The 13,852-nt window shown below is 39.8% G+C and overlaps 2 protein-coding genes across 2 annotated transcripts in view; one reads left to right on the forward strand and one right to left on the reverse strand.

Moving 5' to 3' along the window:
* LOC134802373 (zinc finger protein OZF-like) overlaps window positions 1–13,852 on the forward strand; it is a 31,920-nt gene that overhangs the window by 14,603 nt on the left and 3,465 nt on the right. Inside the window, exon 1 of the mRNA XM_063775005.1 lies at window positions 13,082–13,648. Coding sequence (XP_063631075.1) covers window positions 13,186–13,648 — 463 coding nt within the window. The 5' untranslated portion in view covers window positions 13,082–13,185. Of the gene's footprint in view, window positions 13,649–13,852 lie in introns of the transcript that reaches the window.
* Window positions 718–8,952, reverse strand: LOC134802067 (zinc finger protein 808-like). The gene is made up of 5 exons (XM_063774660.1): window positions 8,765–8,952; window positions 7,915–8,103; window positions 3,129–3,336; window positions 2,518–2,663; window positions 718–815 (listed from the first exon to the last, which is right to left on the reverse strand). Exons 1-5 carry the CDS (start codon window positions 8,829–8,831, stop codon window positions 718–720), a joined length of 708 nt encoding a protein of 235 aa, XP_063630730.1. The 5' UTR covers window positions 8,832–8,952.

Genomic DNA, 13,852 nt, shown 5'->3' on the forward strand with positions numbered 1-13,852 from the left:
GGAGAGGACTTTGGGTTTATGTAGACATTATTATCCGCGGATCGTGAGAGAGGCGATTGAAATTAAAACACCCTAAAAATTTCAATCGTGAGGACGGGTACAAATTATCGTCTACTTGGGGACCAGTGATTCAAATGTTGAAACCAGCTGATATATCTTCGGACCAGTGTACGGATACTGTGAGTGTTGCGTGTCGTGCCGTGGACAATAAACATTAAACTTTAACGGGTAGCTGCAATTTCTTTGTCTACCCCGAACATTTTTATAAACTAATTTCGGGTAGTTTAGTGGTGTTTTATTAATATCTCCGTTGACATTTGTTGGGACGTCAGTCTTTCCGTGACCACAGCTGGTGCAACTCAGCTGAAACGTCGGAATTAAAGGTAAAAACAATGAAATTATATCGCGGTAGACCCGTTTGTGTAATTAAGTAGTAAAATACATATATGGGAGATAGGTATCAAGTATCAGCTGCATTAAGCAGCAGTGTATCAGTTGATAGCAGCTGTGTATGAACTGACTACACTACAGTACCAATTTTTTTTTGTATTAGTCTTGGGACTTTATATATTATTTCTACTCAGAATCACGAGCTTTTAAATTAAAATCCGCTACTGAACGCTAGATGTCGACTACGAAAGTAATAAGCGTTTTGGTACCAAAACCGATGTATGGAGTGAGGACTCCTTGCTTAGGTACTTATCTCTATACCGAGCCCTAGGTGGGAGGGAGTGAGGCTTCGTTCACACGGCACGTTTTTCCTGCCCATTTTTTTGCAGTATACGTTTTAACGGATAAATAGTACGGCCTTTTTACTGCAAAAAAACGTACATTCTTTATACGTTTAAACGGATACTCACCGGACTTGTCAAGCCAATCGAATGAACTTTAACGTATTCGGCTTGCAGTGGCGATTAGTATAGTTCTGATCCATTCACACGCCACGATTTTATGCGTTTTTTATCGAACACACTCTATAGTACTCGAGCGTTTTTCGGAGGGATCGCAAGTATTTTATTTGTAATTTCGTGGTTATTTCAAAATGGTTGACGAATATTCTATAGATAACGAACTACCTATTAATTAATTTAGTTGAACAAAACTTTCAATAGACATCCGAAAGAAATTGAAAAACTTTGTTATAGCGTAACTAAGTTTAACGTAGCTATAAAATTTCAAATGTTTTATTGCGCACTGATTTTTTATTCATGGGATGTGCCCAAAAACTCTCTCTCGTCATTTCGTCGGCGGCGAAAGCATTATCGCCATCGATACCAAAATAAAAGTACGATGAAGCGTGGATCCATCTCAGACGTCAGCTCACTGCGCCAACTGGGTGAAAACTGTCGCTAATCGGCTTGTAAACGGTTTTTAAACGAATAAAATCTACCGTGTGAACACCCTTCTGGTTGTACGTTTAAAATCGAATACATGAAAAACCGTGCAGGACGTTGCCGTGTGAACCTAGCCTGAGCGAGGAGTGAGCTTGCAAGATTTGATTACTGACATACAGACAAAGTGACAGGTGAAATCAAATAAAAGCTTGTAATAAGTAAATATATTACTAAGAAACGTTGGCTGGACGTCGTGACAGCGGACATGCAAGAGAACAATCTCACACCTGAGGATGCCGAAGACCGGGCAAAGTGGAGAAGACTGAGCAGGAAAGCTTACCCTGGCGCTAGGACGGGAAGACGCTAGGTTGAAAAAGAAGAATAAGTAAATATATTGTTTTATGTTTATAATTCATTTGTACATGTACATATTAAAGATAAATATAGTTTATCTTTCAAGTAGGCATTTTACAATGCGCTTATTAACGTCAAATAAAGCTACACCGGCTCTAACCCTACACCTCTGCCCGAGAAGATTTAAGTCCCTCCTCAATTGTCGGAGTCCCCAATATGGCAATATGGCACCGGCAAGAAGCTCGGCGGGACACATTTTTTCAATACATTACATCTTATTGTCAACATTCTTTTAAAAAAATACAATGTAGGGGTCATCCATTAATTACATCACACAATTGATGACGTCGTAGACTTGCTTTGCTAATGCATTTGTAGTCACAGTTACTACAGTCAAAAGGCTTTTCCCCAGTGTGTTTCATCTCGTGTCTTCTTAAATCTTGTTTTTGCTTACAGTTGTATTCGCAATAACTACACTGGAAAGGTTTTTCACCCGAGTGTTTCAATTGATGACGTCGTAGAGTTGCTTTGCTAATGCATTTGTAGTCACAGTTACTACAGCCAAAAGGCTTTTCCCCAGTGTGTATCATCTCGTGTCTTCTTAAATCTTGTTTTTGCTTGCACCTGTATTCGCAATAACTACACTGGAGAGGCTTTTCATCCGTGTGTATCATTTCATGTCGTCGTAGTTTTGCTTTGCTGTTGCTCTTGTAATCACTGTTACTACAGTCAAAAGGCTTTTCCCCAGTGTGATTTATCTCGTGTTTTCGTAAAATATCTTTCCTATTGCACTTGTAATGACAGTAGTTACATTTAAAGAGTTTGTTACCAGTGTGTATGCTCTCGTGAGTTCGTAAGTTTTCTCTTTGACGGCTCCTGTAGTCACAGTATCTACACTTGTGAGGCTTTTCACCAGTATGGATCATGAGGTGCCTTTGTAAATGCGCTTTTAAATTGCTCTGGTAATCGCAGGAGCTACATTTAAATGGTTTATCATTATCAGTGTGTCTCATTATCTCGTGAGTCTTTAAGTTTTCTTTTCGACGGCTCCTGTAGTTACAGAACCTACACTTGAAAGGTTTTTCATTAGTGTGAGTCATCAGATGCCTCCGTAAAATAGCTTCCCCAATGCACTTGTAGTCGCAGTAGTTACAGAAAGCCTTTTTACCAGTGTGTGTCCTCTCGTGTCTTCGTAAGTTTTCTTTTCTATTGCACTTGTGATCACAGTACCTACAATGATAAGGTTTGTCACCCGTGTGTATCAGCTGATGATTCCGTAAATTTCCTTTCTTACTACTCATGTACTCACAAGTGCTACATTTATAAGGTTTCCTATCCTTGTGTGACATTGCTTGACAATTTGAAGCAACATTCTCTCGAGTCGAATTACTCGACGGTCCTAACGACAAGTGAGAGCATATTTGTTTCTCCAAAACCGACTTGTTCCTGAGCCGTTTGCCGCAATGGTGACATTTATAGATGGCGGTGGTGACATGGGGTGTGGGTGCGGGGTTGGTGGCGTGCAGCTTGTATGTGCGGCGCCCGACCCGGCAGGTGCGCCGCTCCGCGTCCACCAGCAGGCGCTCCAGCCTGACCGAGCACGAGCGGCGCCGACCCGACACCACAGCAGAGGAGACAAGAGTGGGCGCTGCAACACGATAGAATAATGTTAAAGGCTTATCTGCTAATAGACCGTGCAGAATCGTACTACTCTAGCATAAAAACCAATTTGTACTAATATACTATGCAGGATGAAACGTTGAACTGTACTGTAATAAAAAATAGAGGTGGTAGAATACGAACTTATTAGCGATAATACCACCTGTTGTCTGCCTCTGTCTGTCTTTATTCAATCTGGGGGCACGGCAGTGCCCCCGCCAAGACGAGCAAAGCGAGGCGCAAGGGCACTACCAACCTTTTCTCGAAGCGTTTGGTCGTTTTTAGGGTTCCGTACCCAAAGGGTAAACGGGACCCTATTACTAAGACTCCGCTGTCCGTCCGTCCGTCTGTCTGTCACCAGGCTGTATCTCACGAACCGTGATAGCTAGACAGTTGAAATTTTCACAGATGATGTATTTCTGTTGCCGCTATAACAACAAATACTAAAAACAGAATAAAATAAAAATTTAAGTGGGGCTCCCATACAACAAACGTGATTTTTGACCGAAGTTAAGCAACGTCGGGCGGGGTCAGTACTTGGATGGATGACCGTTTTTTTTTTTGCCGTTTTTTGCATTATGGTACGGAATCCTTCGTGCGCGAGTCCGACTCGCACTTGCCCGGTTTTTTGAAACCTCATAACTTGGGTTTGGTTTACACCAGATAAACAAAACTCTCGGAATATTATGTCAATAGTGAACTTGTTAAGCATACAAAATTTGAATTGCGTAGCTCTTATACTTTAGATTTTATTCATATCTCCGCACTGGGTTCATGTCGAATTCGTTTTCCGTGCAGATGGCCCATCTTTGGAACGGACTTCCCTTCAGAATCAAAAATGCTCCAAATAAGTTTGCATTTAAAAAATCTTTACGTGATTTATTTGCTAGCAGAATGAAAGATTCATAATGTATGTACAAGCTCTATTCTATATGTTTTGTCTTTATTTATGTACCTATATAATATTATATGTAATATAAGTATGTATATTTACATGTATGTATGTATGTATGGTTTGTTATTTCTTATATGACTATACAGGGTGATTCATGAGACGTGAGCAGGACTAATCCTGCACACTCAGTAACTGATAATTGATCGATCACCGTCGTATTTAGGTGAAACAACCACACTTTTTCCTATTTTTAGGGTTCCGTACCCAAAGGGTAAAACGGGACCCTATTACTAAGACTTCGCTGTCCGTCCGTCCGTCCGTCCGTCCGTCCGTCCGTCCGTCCGTCTGTCACCAGGCTGTATCTCACGAACCGTGATAGCTAGACAGTTGAAATTTTCACAGATGATGTATTTCTGTTGCCGCTATAACAACAAATACTAAAAACAGAATAAAATAAAGATTTAAATGGGGCTCCCATACAACAAACGTGATTTTTGACCAAAGTTAAGCAACGTCGGGAGTGGTCAGTACTTGGATGGGTGACCGTTTTTTTTTTGCTTTTTTTTTTGTTTTTTTTTTTTATATATGGTACGGAACCCTTCGTGCGCGAGTCTGACTCGCACTTGCCCGATTTTTTTAACTTTTTGGTGAGGGCACATTTAATCCTCTACAATCATGGTCACCCTACAAGACCTAATTAATAAGCATAAAACATCTTTAATTTTTGATTACGAAGAAATAAACTGTCAAACTTGAGTGAGATACGAGTTTTCAAAAGTAACGAGACCGCGATGACAGTGGTGACATTCAATTTGACACAGAATATCGGTAGTTTAGTATTCTAATTTTAGGGTGACCACGCATGTCGTAAATAAATTAATAACTTTTTTTTTCAACACGACTAGAAAATTAACGTTAACCTCACTAATACTGATACGAAAGTGTTGCTTATAATTTACGAAATGCGCAGTATTAGTCCTGCTCACGTCTCCTGAATCATCCTGTATATGATTCTTTCTAATCCTGGCTCTCATCATCCGCCCATTGTTATCACTATTCCCTTAATCGAGACCAATAATTTAAAGAGCAACAATCTTCCCTTGATCCCAAACTTTCGTAAGGCTGATTATGAAAGCATAAATAAACATTAAGATCGTCAAAACTGGGACGAATTATTTGGACAATGCGAAGATGTTAATGAAATGGTATCAACGTTCTATGAAGTACTTAAGGAAGCAATTATGTTACTGGTCCCTTTTTCTAAAAAAAAACATTCGAATATATATCCTATTTGGTTTAATTGTACTCTTATAAAGCTATTTAAAAAAAAAATAGTGCAAGTAAACGTTACAAAAAATTTAATAATCCGCGTGACCTAATTTAATTAAAATTACTAAGAAAAAGATGTGATGCATACGCAATTTCTTGCTATAACTCTTATATTTCTCACGTTGAAAATAACATACATAATAATCCAAAATATTTCTGGTCCTTCATAAAAGCAAAACGAGGAGGCGCAAGTAGCTTTCCTGCTTCGATGACAGATGTGGTTACTGTAAGCTCGGAAGGACCTGAGATCTGTAATTTATTTGCTCAATACTTTTCATCAGTTTACGGGGAGGATGACAGCAATAACCTCAATATGGCCAGTATCATAAGATCATCTGAATGTCTTAATAACGTAACTTTAAACCTTGACTCGATTAATAAAAAACTGAAACACCTAGATGCTGCTAAAGGAGCTGGCCCTGACGGCATCCCCCCATTTTTTATATCTAATTGTTCAAGAACATTATCTTATCCGCTATTTATTATTTACCGTGAATCGCTTGAAACTGGTATTTTTCCAGATATATGGAAAAGGGCTAAAGTTACCCCAATACACAAGGCCGATGATACTAGTGTAGTAAAGAATTATAGACCGATATCTATACTTTGCACTTTTGCCAAGGTCTTTGAATCCCTTATTTGTCCCTTTATTCAGTGTCACTTCAAACAGTACATAACCGAACACCAACATGGTTTCGTCACTTCACGGTCAACTTCCACCAATCTTGTCTCCTTCTCTGAGTATGTCACTAAGGCTGTTGATATTAATAAGCAGATCGATGTTATCTACACCGACTTTAGTAAGGCATTTGATCGAGTTTCTCATACGGTCTTGATTCAGAAGCTTTCTTGTTACGGCGTTACGGATCCCCTACTAAAATGGATTGACTCATATCTCCATAACCGATCATTTTATGTAGTTATTAATGGTTTTTCTTCTCGGACTTATAATATTCCTTCCGGTGTTCCACAAGGCTCCCACCTTGGCCCTATATTATTCAATATATTTATAAATGATTTGCCGGTCCAACTTCATCACTCCATCCCGTTCATGTATGCAGACAACCTCAAATTCGCTAGAGTGGTAAATTGTCCTTCTGATGTCGTCCTTCTCCAGGCTGACATTGACAGACTTAACAAATGGTGTTCAGAAAATGGTATGTCTCTCAATGCCAAAAAATGCTCCTCTATTACTTTTACTCGTAAGATCAATACAGTTTCTTCATCATATCATATTGCTGGCGAATGCCTTCCTAAAGCGCAAACCATACGTGACCTAGGTATTATCTTTGACACAAAACTTTCGTTCCTCACATCGATGCAATAGTAAAAAAAGCTTCATGTATGTTAGGATTTGTCATAAGAAACGGAAAGGTATTTCGTAAGATACAAACCAAAAAACTTCTCTATTGTAGTTTAGTACGCAGTTACCTAGAGCATGGTAGTATCGTCTGGCGACCACATTTTGCAACTCATTGTCTTCGGATTGAAAGATTGCAAAAATTTATGTGGCACTTTGTCTCTATCTTGCGAAAAGATCTTTCTCTTATAAGGATAGGTTAAAACATTTTAAAATGTTATCTCTTGAGTACGTAGAGATCTAGTGGATTTAAAATTTCTCACTAAGCTTCTAAGAAACAACATAGATTGTGCACAACTTTTGAGTAGATTTCGATTCTCAGTGCCTAGAAGAACACCGCGTTTTGCTATCAAACCACTGTCTCGCCCTAAGCGCTGAACTGTGTTAGGGTCAAACTCCCCGGTACCACGCCTGAGCAATTTAATCAATAAATACAGTAACAGTTTTGATATTCACTTTGACTCTCTGACCAAAATTAGAAATGTATTCACTAGTAATTAGTATATTTAGTTTTAATTCCATATTTATCTAGTTTATATACTTATTCATGGTTGCGCTTTGCTCCTTATTCTACAGTAATAAGGTGTTCAAATGTGCCGGCTCTGTTGTTGACTTTGCTTTTTTTAATTACTTGCATGTGTTGTTTACCAGTAATTAGTTATACATTCAGCATGTTGTTATTGTTTGTATAGATGTAAGCTTCAATGTAATAACTGTTGGTGAACCTTTAAATAAAATAAAAATAAATGACGTATATTTGTTGTTATTGTTAAAGTAGCACTGCCCACAATCTCTCTGCTTTGCCTAAAGGTTGACTGGTAGAGAATGCCTTATGGCATTAAGTACGCCTTTTGTACTGTAAGGTTTTTCTTTTGTGCAATAAAGGTTAAATAAAAAAATATCAAAAACAAATAAACCTCTTTTATATTGGCATATTGCAATGGTGATTTTTGTATATACATGTGAAACAAAAATCAACTTACTGTTCCCCACCAGGTTGACTACAGGTTGGTGCGGGCGCTCCGGCCCCAGCACGAGCTCGTCCTTGACCTCGTGGTCGTCGTACAGGCCGGCCAGCATGGCCGCCCCGCTCACACCGCACCCGTCTGTGCTGTCCTCACACTCCTCCTTCACACACGCCTCTTCATCCACGAATTCTGCTTCTTCCTTCACTGTTACTGAAACAATGCTTTTTAGATTTAATCAACAAGACACTATGATGCATGTTCCATTCTGATAAATTTAACAGGAACACCAAAAACTAGAGACATGATATCTTGTATGGTCAATTTTTTTTATATTAGTTTAAATTATAATAATAGATTCTCCAGACCAATCCAGTTTAAAAACTATAGACTATACAACAAGTGTCATAACAGGTTACGGACTGTTTAACAAACATTTCTGTTATCCTTATCTGAAATACCACGCCCACACAATCGACAAGTGGCATGAGAAGTAGCGAGGGAAGTCGGCAGAGATGTAGTGTGGCCGCGCCACTCGTCATGCCGCTCGTCATGCTCCTAGTAATGCCCACCGCTCCCTATTTTGTCGATTTATAGCGCGAGTCAAAGGACCGTCAATATGAAGTATGGAGCCTTGTGATAAATAACGCGAGTAGGGCAGAGTGTGGCTAGTAGTAATACAGTGCATTTTTTGTGCTTATTTCGGAAAATTCTGTTATTCCTGGAGGACATTAAGACACTTCACTGATATGGGGACTTATGAGGTTATTCAGGTGTTACAGACAGTCCCCTATGCCGAGGAGCAGCGCTCGTAAAAGCCGTGATTAAATGGAAATGATGAAATAATTGTAAGTTAGTGTGAACTCACCGCGGTCAGATTCCCATTCGGGCTCCGGCTTCACGCGCGCCATGCCGCCGTCTGCGATCCCATCCATCTCGCACAACGCCCGAACAACAATATATCAAATCCAAGATTCTTGCGATATGCGATATCAATATCACTGCTCAAAAAATAAGCAATCACCACAATTTTAACAGCGATTCATAAAATAATTAAATAACCACGCACGCAGAGAGAGACAACGTCGCTGTCAAATGGTTCCTCTTACTCTACTAGCCAGTTTAGACTCTCGTCTCGCGGCTCGGCTCGTGGCGCGTCTCGTGGCTCGCCTCGAGTGGCCTTGAGCGCATGAGCCCGTCGAGCTAATGATTACACTCTCGCCTCGTGGCTCGGCTCGAGGCTCGTCTCTTGGCTCGTAAGCTCGTCGAGCTAATATATTTTAAACACTAACGGCACGGCATAAGGTTTATAATCGAATGACAAGCTGAACGCGAGTGTGAACGCAAGCGCGCGTCCCGCGCGAGCCCCTTTGGCTCGTGCCCAAAAAACCGCTCCTCCACGCGAGCGCGAGCCGAGCCACGAGACGAGCCGCGAGCCCACCGCTTACACTCGCGTCTCGTGGCGCGGCTCGCGGCTCGTCTCGTGGCTCGCACGAGAGTCTAAGCCGGCTATATATTCTGTATCTCGTGAAGCTGCACTTGTAGCTTATCATGGTCATGTAGCATCCATTCTCAACTACGGCCTCATCCTATGGGGTAACTCTGTGGATGTTGAAAGGGCATTCAAGCTTCAAAAGAGATGTATACGTGTAATTGCAAATGCTCCTGTAGACAGCAGTTGTAGACCTTTGTTTAAACAGTTCAACATCTTGCCTTTGGCTTGCATATATATATTAAAAATTTGTACTTTTGTTAAGCAATTTCCAAATTATTTCGTAAAGCGTTCAGACTTGTTTTGTGCTAATCCACGACCACAATATAAAAATTTCCTCAATCAGCCACGATGTATGACCAGCAATTATAAAAAAAATGCTTTTAATATGAGTATTGTGATCTTTAACAAGTTGCCTGTTCAAATAAAAGCTCTCGAAGGCAATGAGTTTAAGCAAACTTTAAGAAATTGGCTTCTTGATCGGTGTTTCTATAGTATACAAGATTTTTTAAATAACGTAGATTAAGTAACGACCTGTGTAAATTTGTAAATAAATGTTATCTGTAATCGATTTGGTTATGGTTAAAACTATATAAATGGCTGTAGGTAATTATAAAGTATTTGATAATTTTAATAAAATGTTAAAGCTTTCAAATGTAACTACATATTTTTTAAGATGCCTTTATGGATTTGCATGCTGTTTGTATACAGCTGAAAAGGTGGAACATAATACTGTATAACAATAAGACCTGTAATTACCCTTTTTTGCAAATAAATAAATTGTTTGTTTGTTTGTTTGTTTATACCATCTCTATTCTCTACATGAAGTTATAAGATGGAGTGAACTGTCACTTTTTTTGCCATACTAAATTTAACCTTATCACCGAGCCAGAAAGACGTTCGTACCAGACTAGAGAAAACGGTCCACTTGAGATAGCAAAGGTGGGTCGCGGTGTCTCACTCGCACATGTTGCCAATGTTAAAAATATACCATTGTGGTAGTATTTATATCAATATACTACTGAAATTAAATACCTTCTTATATTATTTAAGTGCTATATTTAGAGTAAGGTTCTGATATCTTTTAAGAAATTTGTAAATAATTATGATGTCAATATTATTAACTGATTTAACCAAGCATGTGCACAACAAAAAAAAACATTAATTTTGATATGGTAGACATTGTAGTAACTTTGAATATTAATTGGTATCCCTAACGTGTGATGACATGTTATCAAAACACGTGAATGAAAAATTTCTTAAAAATGGTGAATAAATGTTGCGTTAAAGGTTGCAGGAGTGAAAGAATTTCTAATTGTGGAATATTGTTACACAAGGAAGCCACAATGATTACATTTTGCGATAAAAATACAAGTAAACATTGTCAAACTCATTAGGGTGACCATGATGTCGGCACGATGAGAATCAGTGTTACACAATTCTTATTACGTACTTAAAAGTAAGTTTATATGAATAGGTATGTATTTATTTCGGCATGTTTAAATTGGTGAAATGAGAGCCAATACAGAATAAATCATTGCCAAAATTGAAATCCAAAGTCCTTAGAGTTAGACCGAGAAAAGTCTGCAGCGATTTTGATAGCCAACGCGGGGCAAGTGTTATTTATACGTCATAATTTCATAGAAGTTTGACGTTTAAAATTAGAGAAAAGGAGTAATTACAGAGACAGCAAAAGATGCTCGTCAAACGATACAAACTTCGGTGTCTATGCTCCAGTGACAAGCGTCCTAGTTAAAAACTATAGCAAACGGCCGTAGCGGTCCCACGCGACCCTGTGGCAGTGGCGGATTTGCCCTAAGGCCGAGTAGGCCCGGGCCTAGGGCGGCCAGATATTTTAAGCAGCAGTCTATATGATGGGTGCTGAGAAAGGGGCTTGCTATGAAGGGCCTGGGACCTAACGCGGCAAAGACTGTAAAAGGCTCTCAGGACAGTGGGGGTGTCCTGAGCCTACCCCGAGCCGCTTTCGACGTGTTGCCTCTTTGTAGCACTTTCGTACGTAAGTGTGGCAGAGGGGCGGCACGTCGAACGCGGTTCGCGGTAGACCCTCTGGTTCTGTCAGCATATCTGTCTCCCTATCTCTCTCACTCATACCTGTATTCTTGACAGACGTTACGGCGGACCACCTTCCTGAGGACTGACCATGTTCGTGGTCCAGCATCTACGCCTATAGCCCCCTCCAGACTATGCGCGTGAATCGCGGGCGAAGCCGCGAACGCGAGTGTGGAGTCGATTTCGCTGTCTGCGAAAATCGACTCCACACTCGCGTTCGCGGCTTCGCGCCGCCGTGTGGAGGAGGCTTATTAATAACAGTTTTTAAGAACAACAAAATTAAGTACCTAAGGTTGTGTGAAGCGTTGTACAGAAGAGAAAAAAAAACTATATCCATCCCTTTTTAGGCCATAATACTAGTACAGCGAAAAGACAGTATGATTCTTTATAACTAATATAACTATGCACGAATAAGAAAAGATCCTGGCCAAACTATATATTCAATGTTATCCTAATATCCCACATACATATGACTTATGGTCACCCTAATTAGAAAGAGATGCAACGGCCCACCTTGACTTCTCATGTGGACACACTTTTTGGCTAATGTACACTATCCGGTTTACTCTCTAGGTCCGTGATTCTCTACAGCTCTACAGACAAGTAAAAAATGTACTTACTATCCTACTATCTGGCAACACTGGATATTTCATTAAAGGTGCGTTTCGCTATACTTCCCGCTGTGCAAAGAGAATATAATCACTACGTTTGCGCTGCGTATAAAATATAGATGGTCAAGCAAATCTTGTCAGTTGAAAAAGGCGCGAAATTCAAATTTTCTATAAGACGATATCCCTTCGCGCCTACATTTTTCAAATTTGCCGCCTTTTTCTACTGACAAGATCTGCTTGACCAAGTATATACATCATATTTTGCTATTTGTTACCACGAGTTAGGCCAAGCGCGCACCACGACTTTTTGTCGCGCGATAATTTAGTCGCAGAAATGTAACGTATGTGTTTATATGGCAGTGCACGCATATGCGACAAAAAAATCGCAGCGATTTTAAAATTGTGATTTGTCACATTTTTGCGCGACTGCTCGCGACGCGATTGTGAGTTGTATGGCCCTGCGCGCACTGCGATAATAAAATCGCACCCCGGACCTCAGTCGGCACTTCGCTCTCCAAGCCTCAACATATTGGAACCTGCTTCTCCGAGATGAGACGCTAGATGTTGACCATTTAATTATGGAAATAGAAGGAGATCACCTTTGTGGTATAAATACTCAAAGTTATACGGCGATCGCATATTAAAGACACGTTTCATGACAAACGACTGGTACGAAATCCATGTTGAGAATGAACAAATCGTCGACTTTTTCATCGCAGTGCGCGCAGTGAATTTTCTGCGATATATTACAGCGCGATTCTAAAATCGTGTCGCAAAAATTAAAATCGTGGTGCGCGCTTGGCCTTAAACAAACATTTACAACACATTTTTGTCATTACAGCAATCGAAAAAGACCAAATTATACTGCAATCCTATAGCCCCCTCCAGACTACCACAGGCTTAACCCAAACGAGAAAAAAATTGACATTGCAGATAATGAACGAACGAAACAAAATGTCATGAATGGGAATGTCATTTCATTGTCAATCGTTGGATTACTTTGAGAAAATTAAGCCATGAATTTGTAACTATTATATAAAGAGTTTCAAGATACGTACCATTGCTTTTTCTGTTTAATTACCATTCTGAAAGTAAAAATAACCGTATTAGTTGACAATGGAGACCTCAGCGCATGAGAAAGTGAACGTAAAGATCGAGCCCGCAAGCGACAATGTATGCGTAATAGATCCGTCGTGTTCAGATATTCTTATTAAGTCCGAACCTACAGATGATGATATTGAAGTCAAGCCTTCATTGAATGTGTCTATAGAAAGTATAAAAAACGAACGCGTAAAAGACGCTTCGTGGTTTGATGTGTGTGTTGTAAAAGATGAGCCATCTTCCTCAAATGTGGTTATAGAAATCGAGCCCTTAGATGTGTTTATGAAGGAACGATCAGATGACAGTCATATGGAAAAGCCATCCTTGACTGTAGAAGTAGAACCCTCATGCTTAGGTGTGGGTGTAAATGACTGTGAGAAAACGGAGGGTGTACAAGCGGGGCTGTATGATCATGCTGTGAAACACGAGCTGATGCTTGGCCCTGAGCTAGTGGAGCAGCAAGTCTGTGCAGCTAAAGGTAAAACTTATACTTTTCAATGTATGGTTTTGTATATATAAATTGTAAATACAGATGTCAATCACAATGAAAAAATCAACGATAATCAACTCTGGCCAACGTGGGACTCGAACCCACATCCTTGGATTGCCGGTCCAATGTGTTTACCAATTCTGTGTTTTGTTTTGTATTTGTTTATTTGGTAATATAGTGCAGTTGTTATTT

This window comes from Cydia splendana, chromosome 24, assembly GCF_910591565.1.
Source record: "Cydia splendana chromosome 24, ilCydSple1.2, whole genome shotgun sequence".
Classification (NCBI taxonomy): domain Eukaryota; kingdom Metazoa; phylum Arthropoda; class Insecta; order Lepidoptera; family Tortricidae; genus Cydia; species Cydia splendana.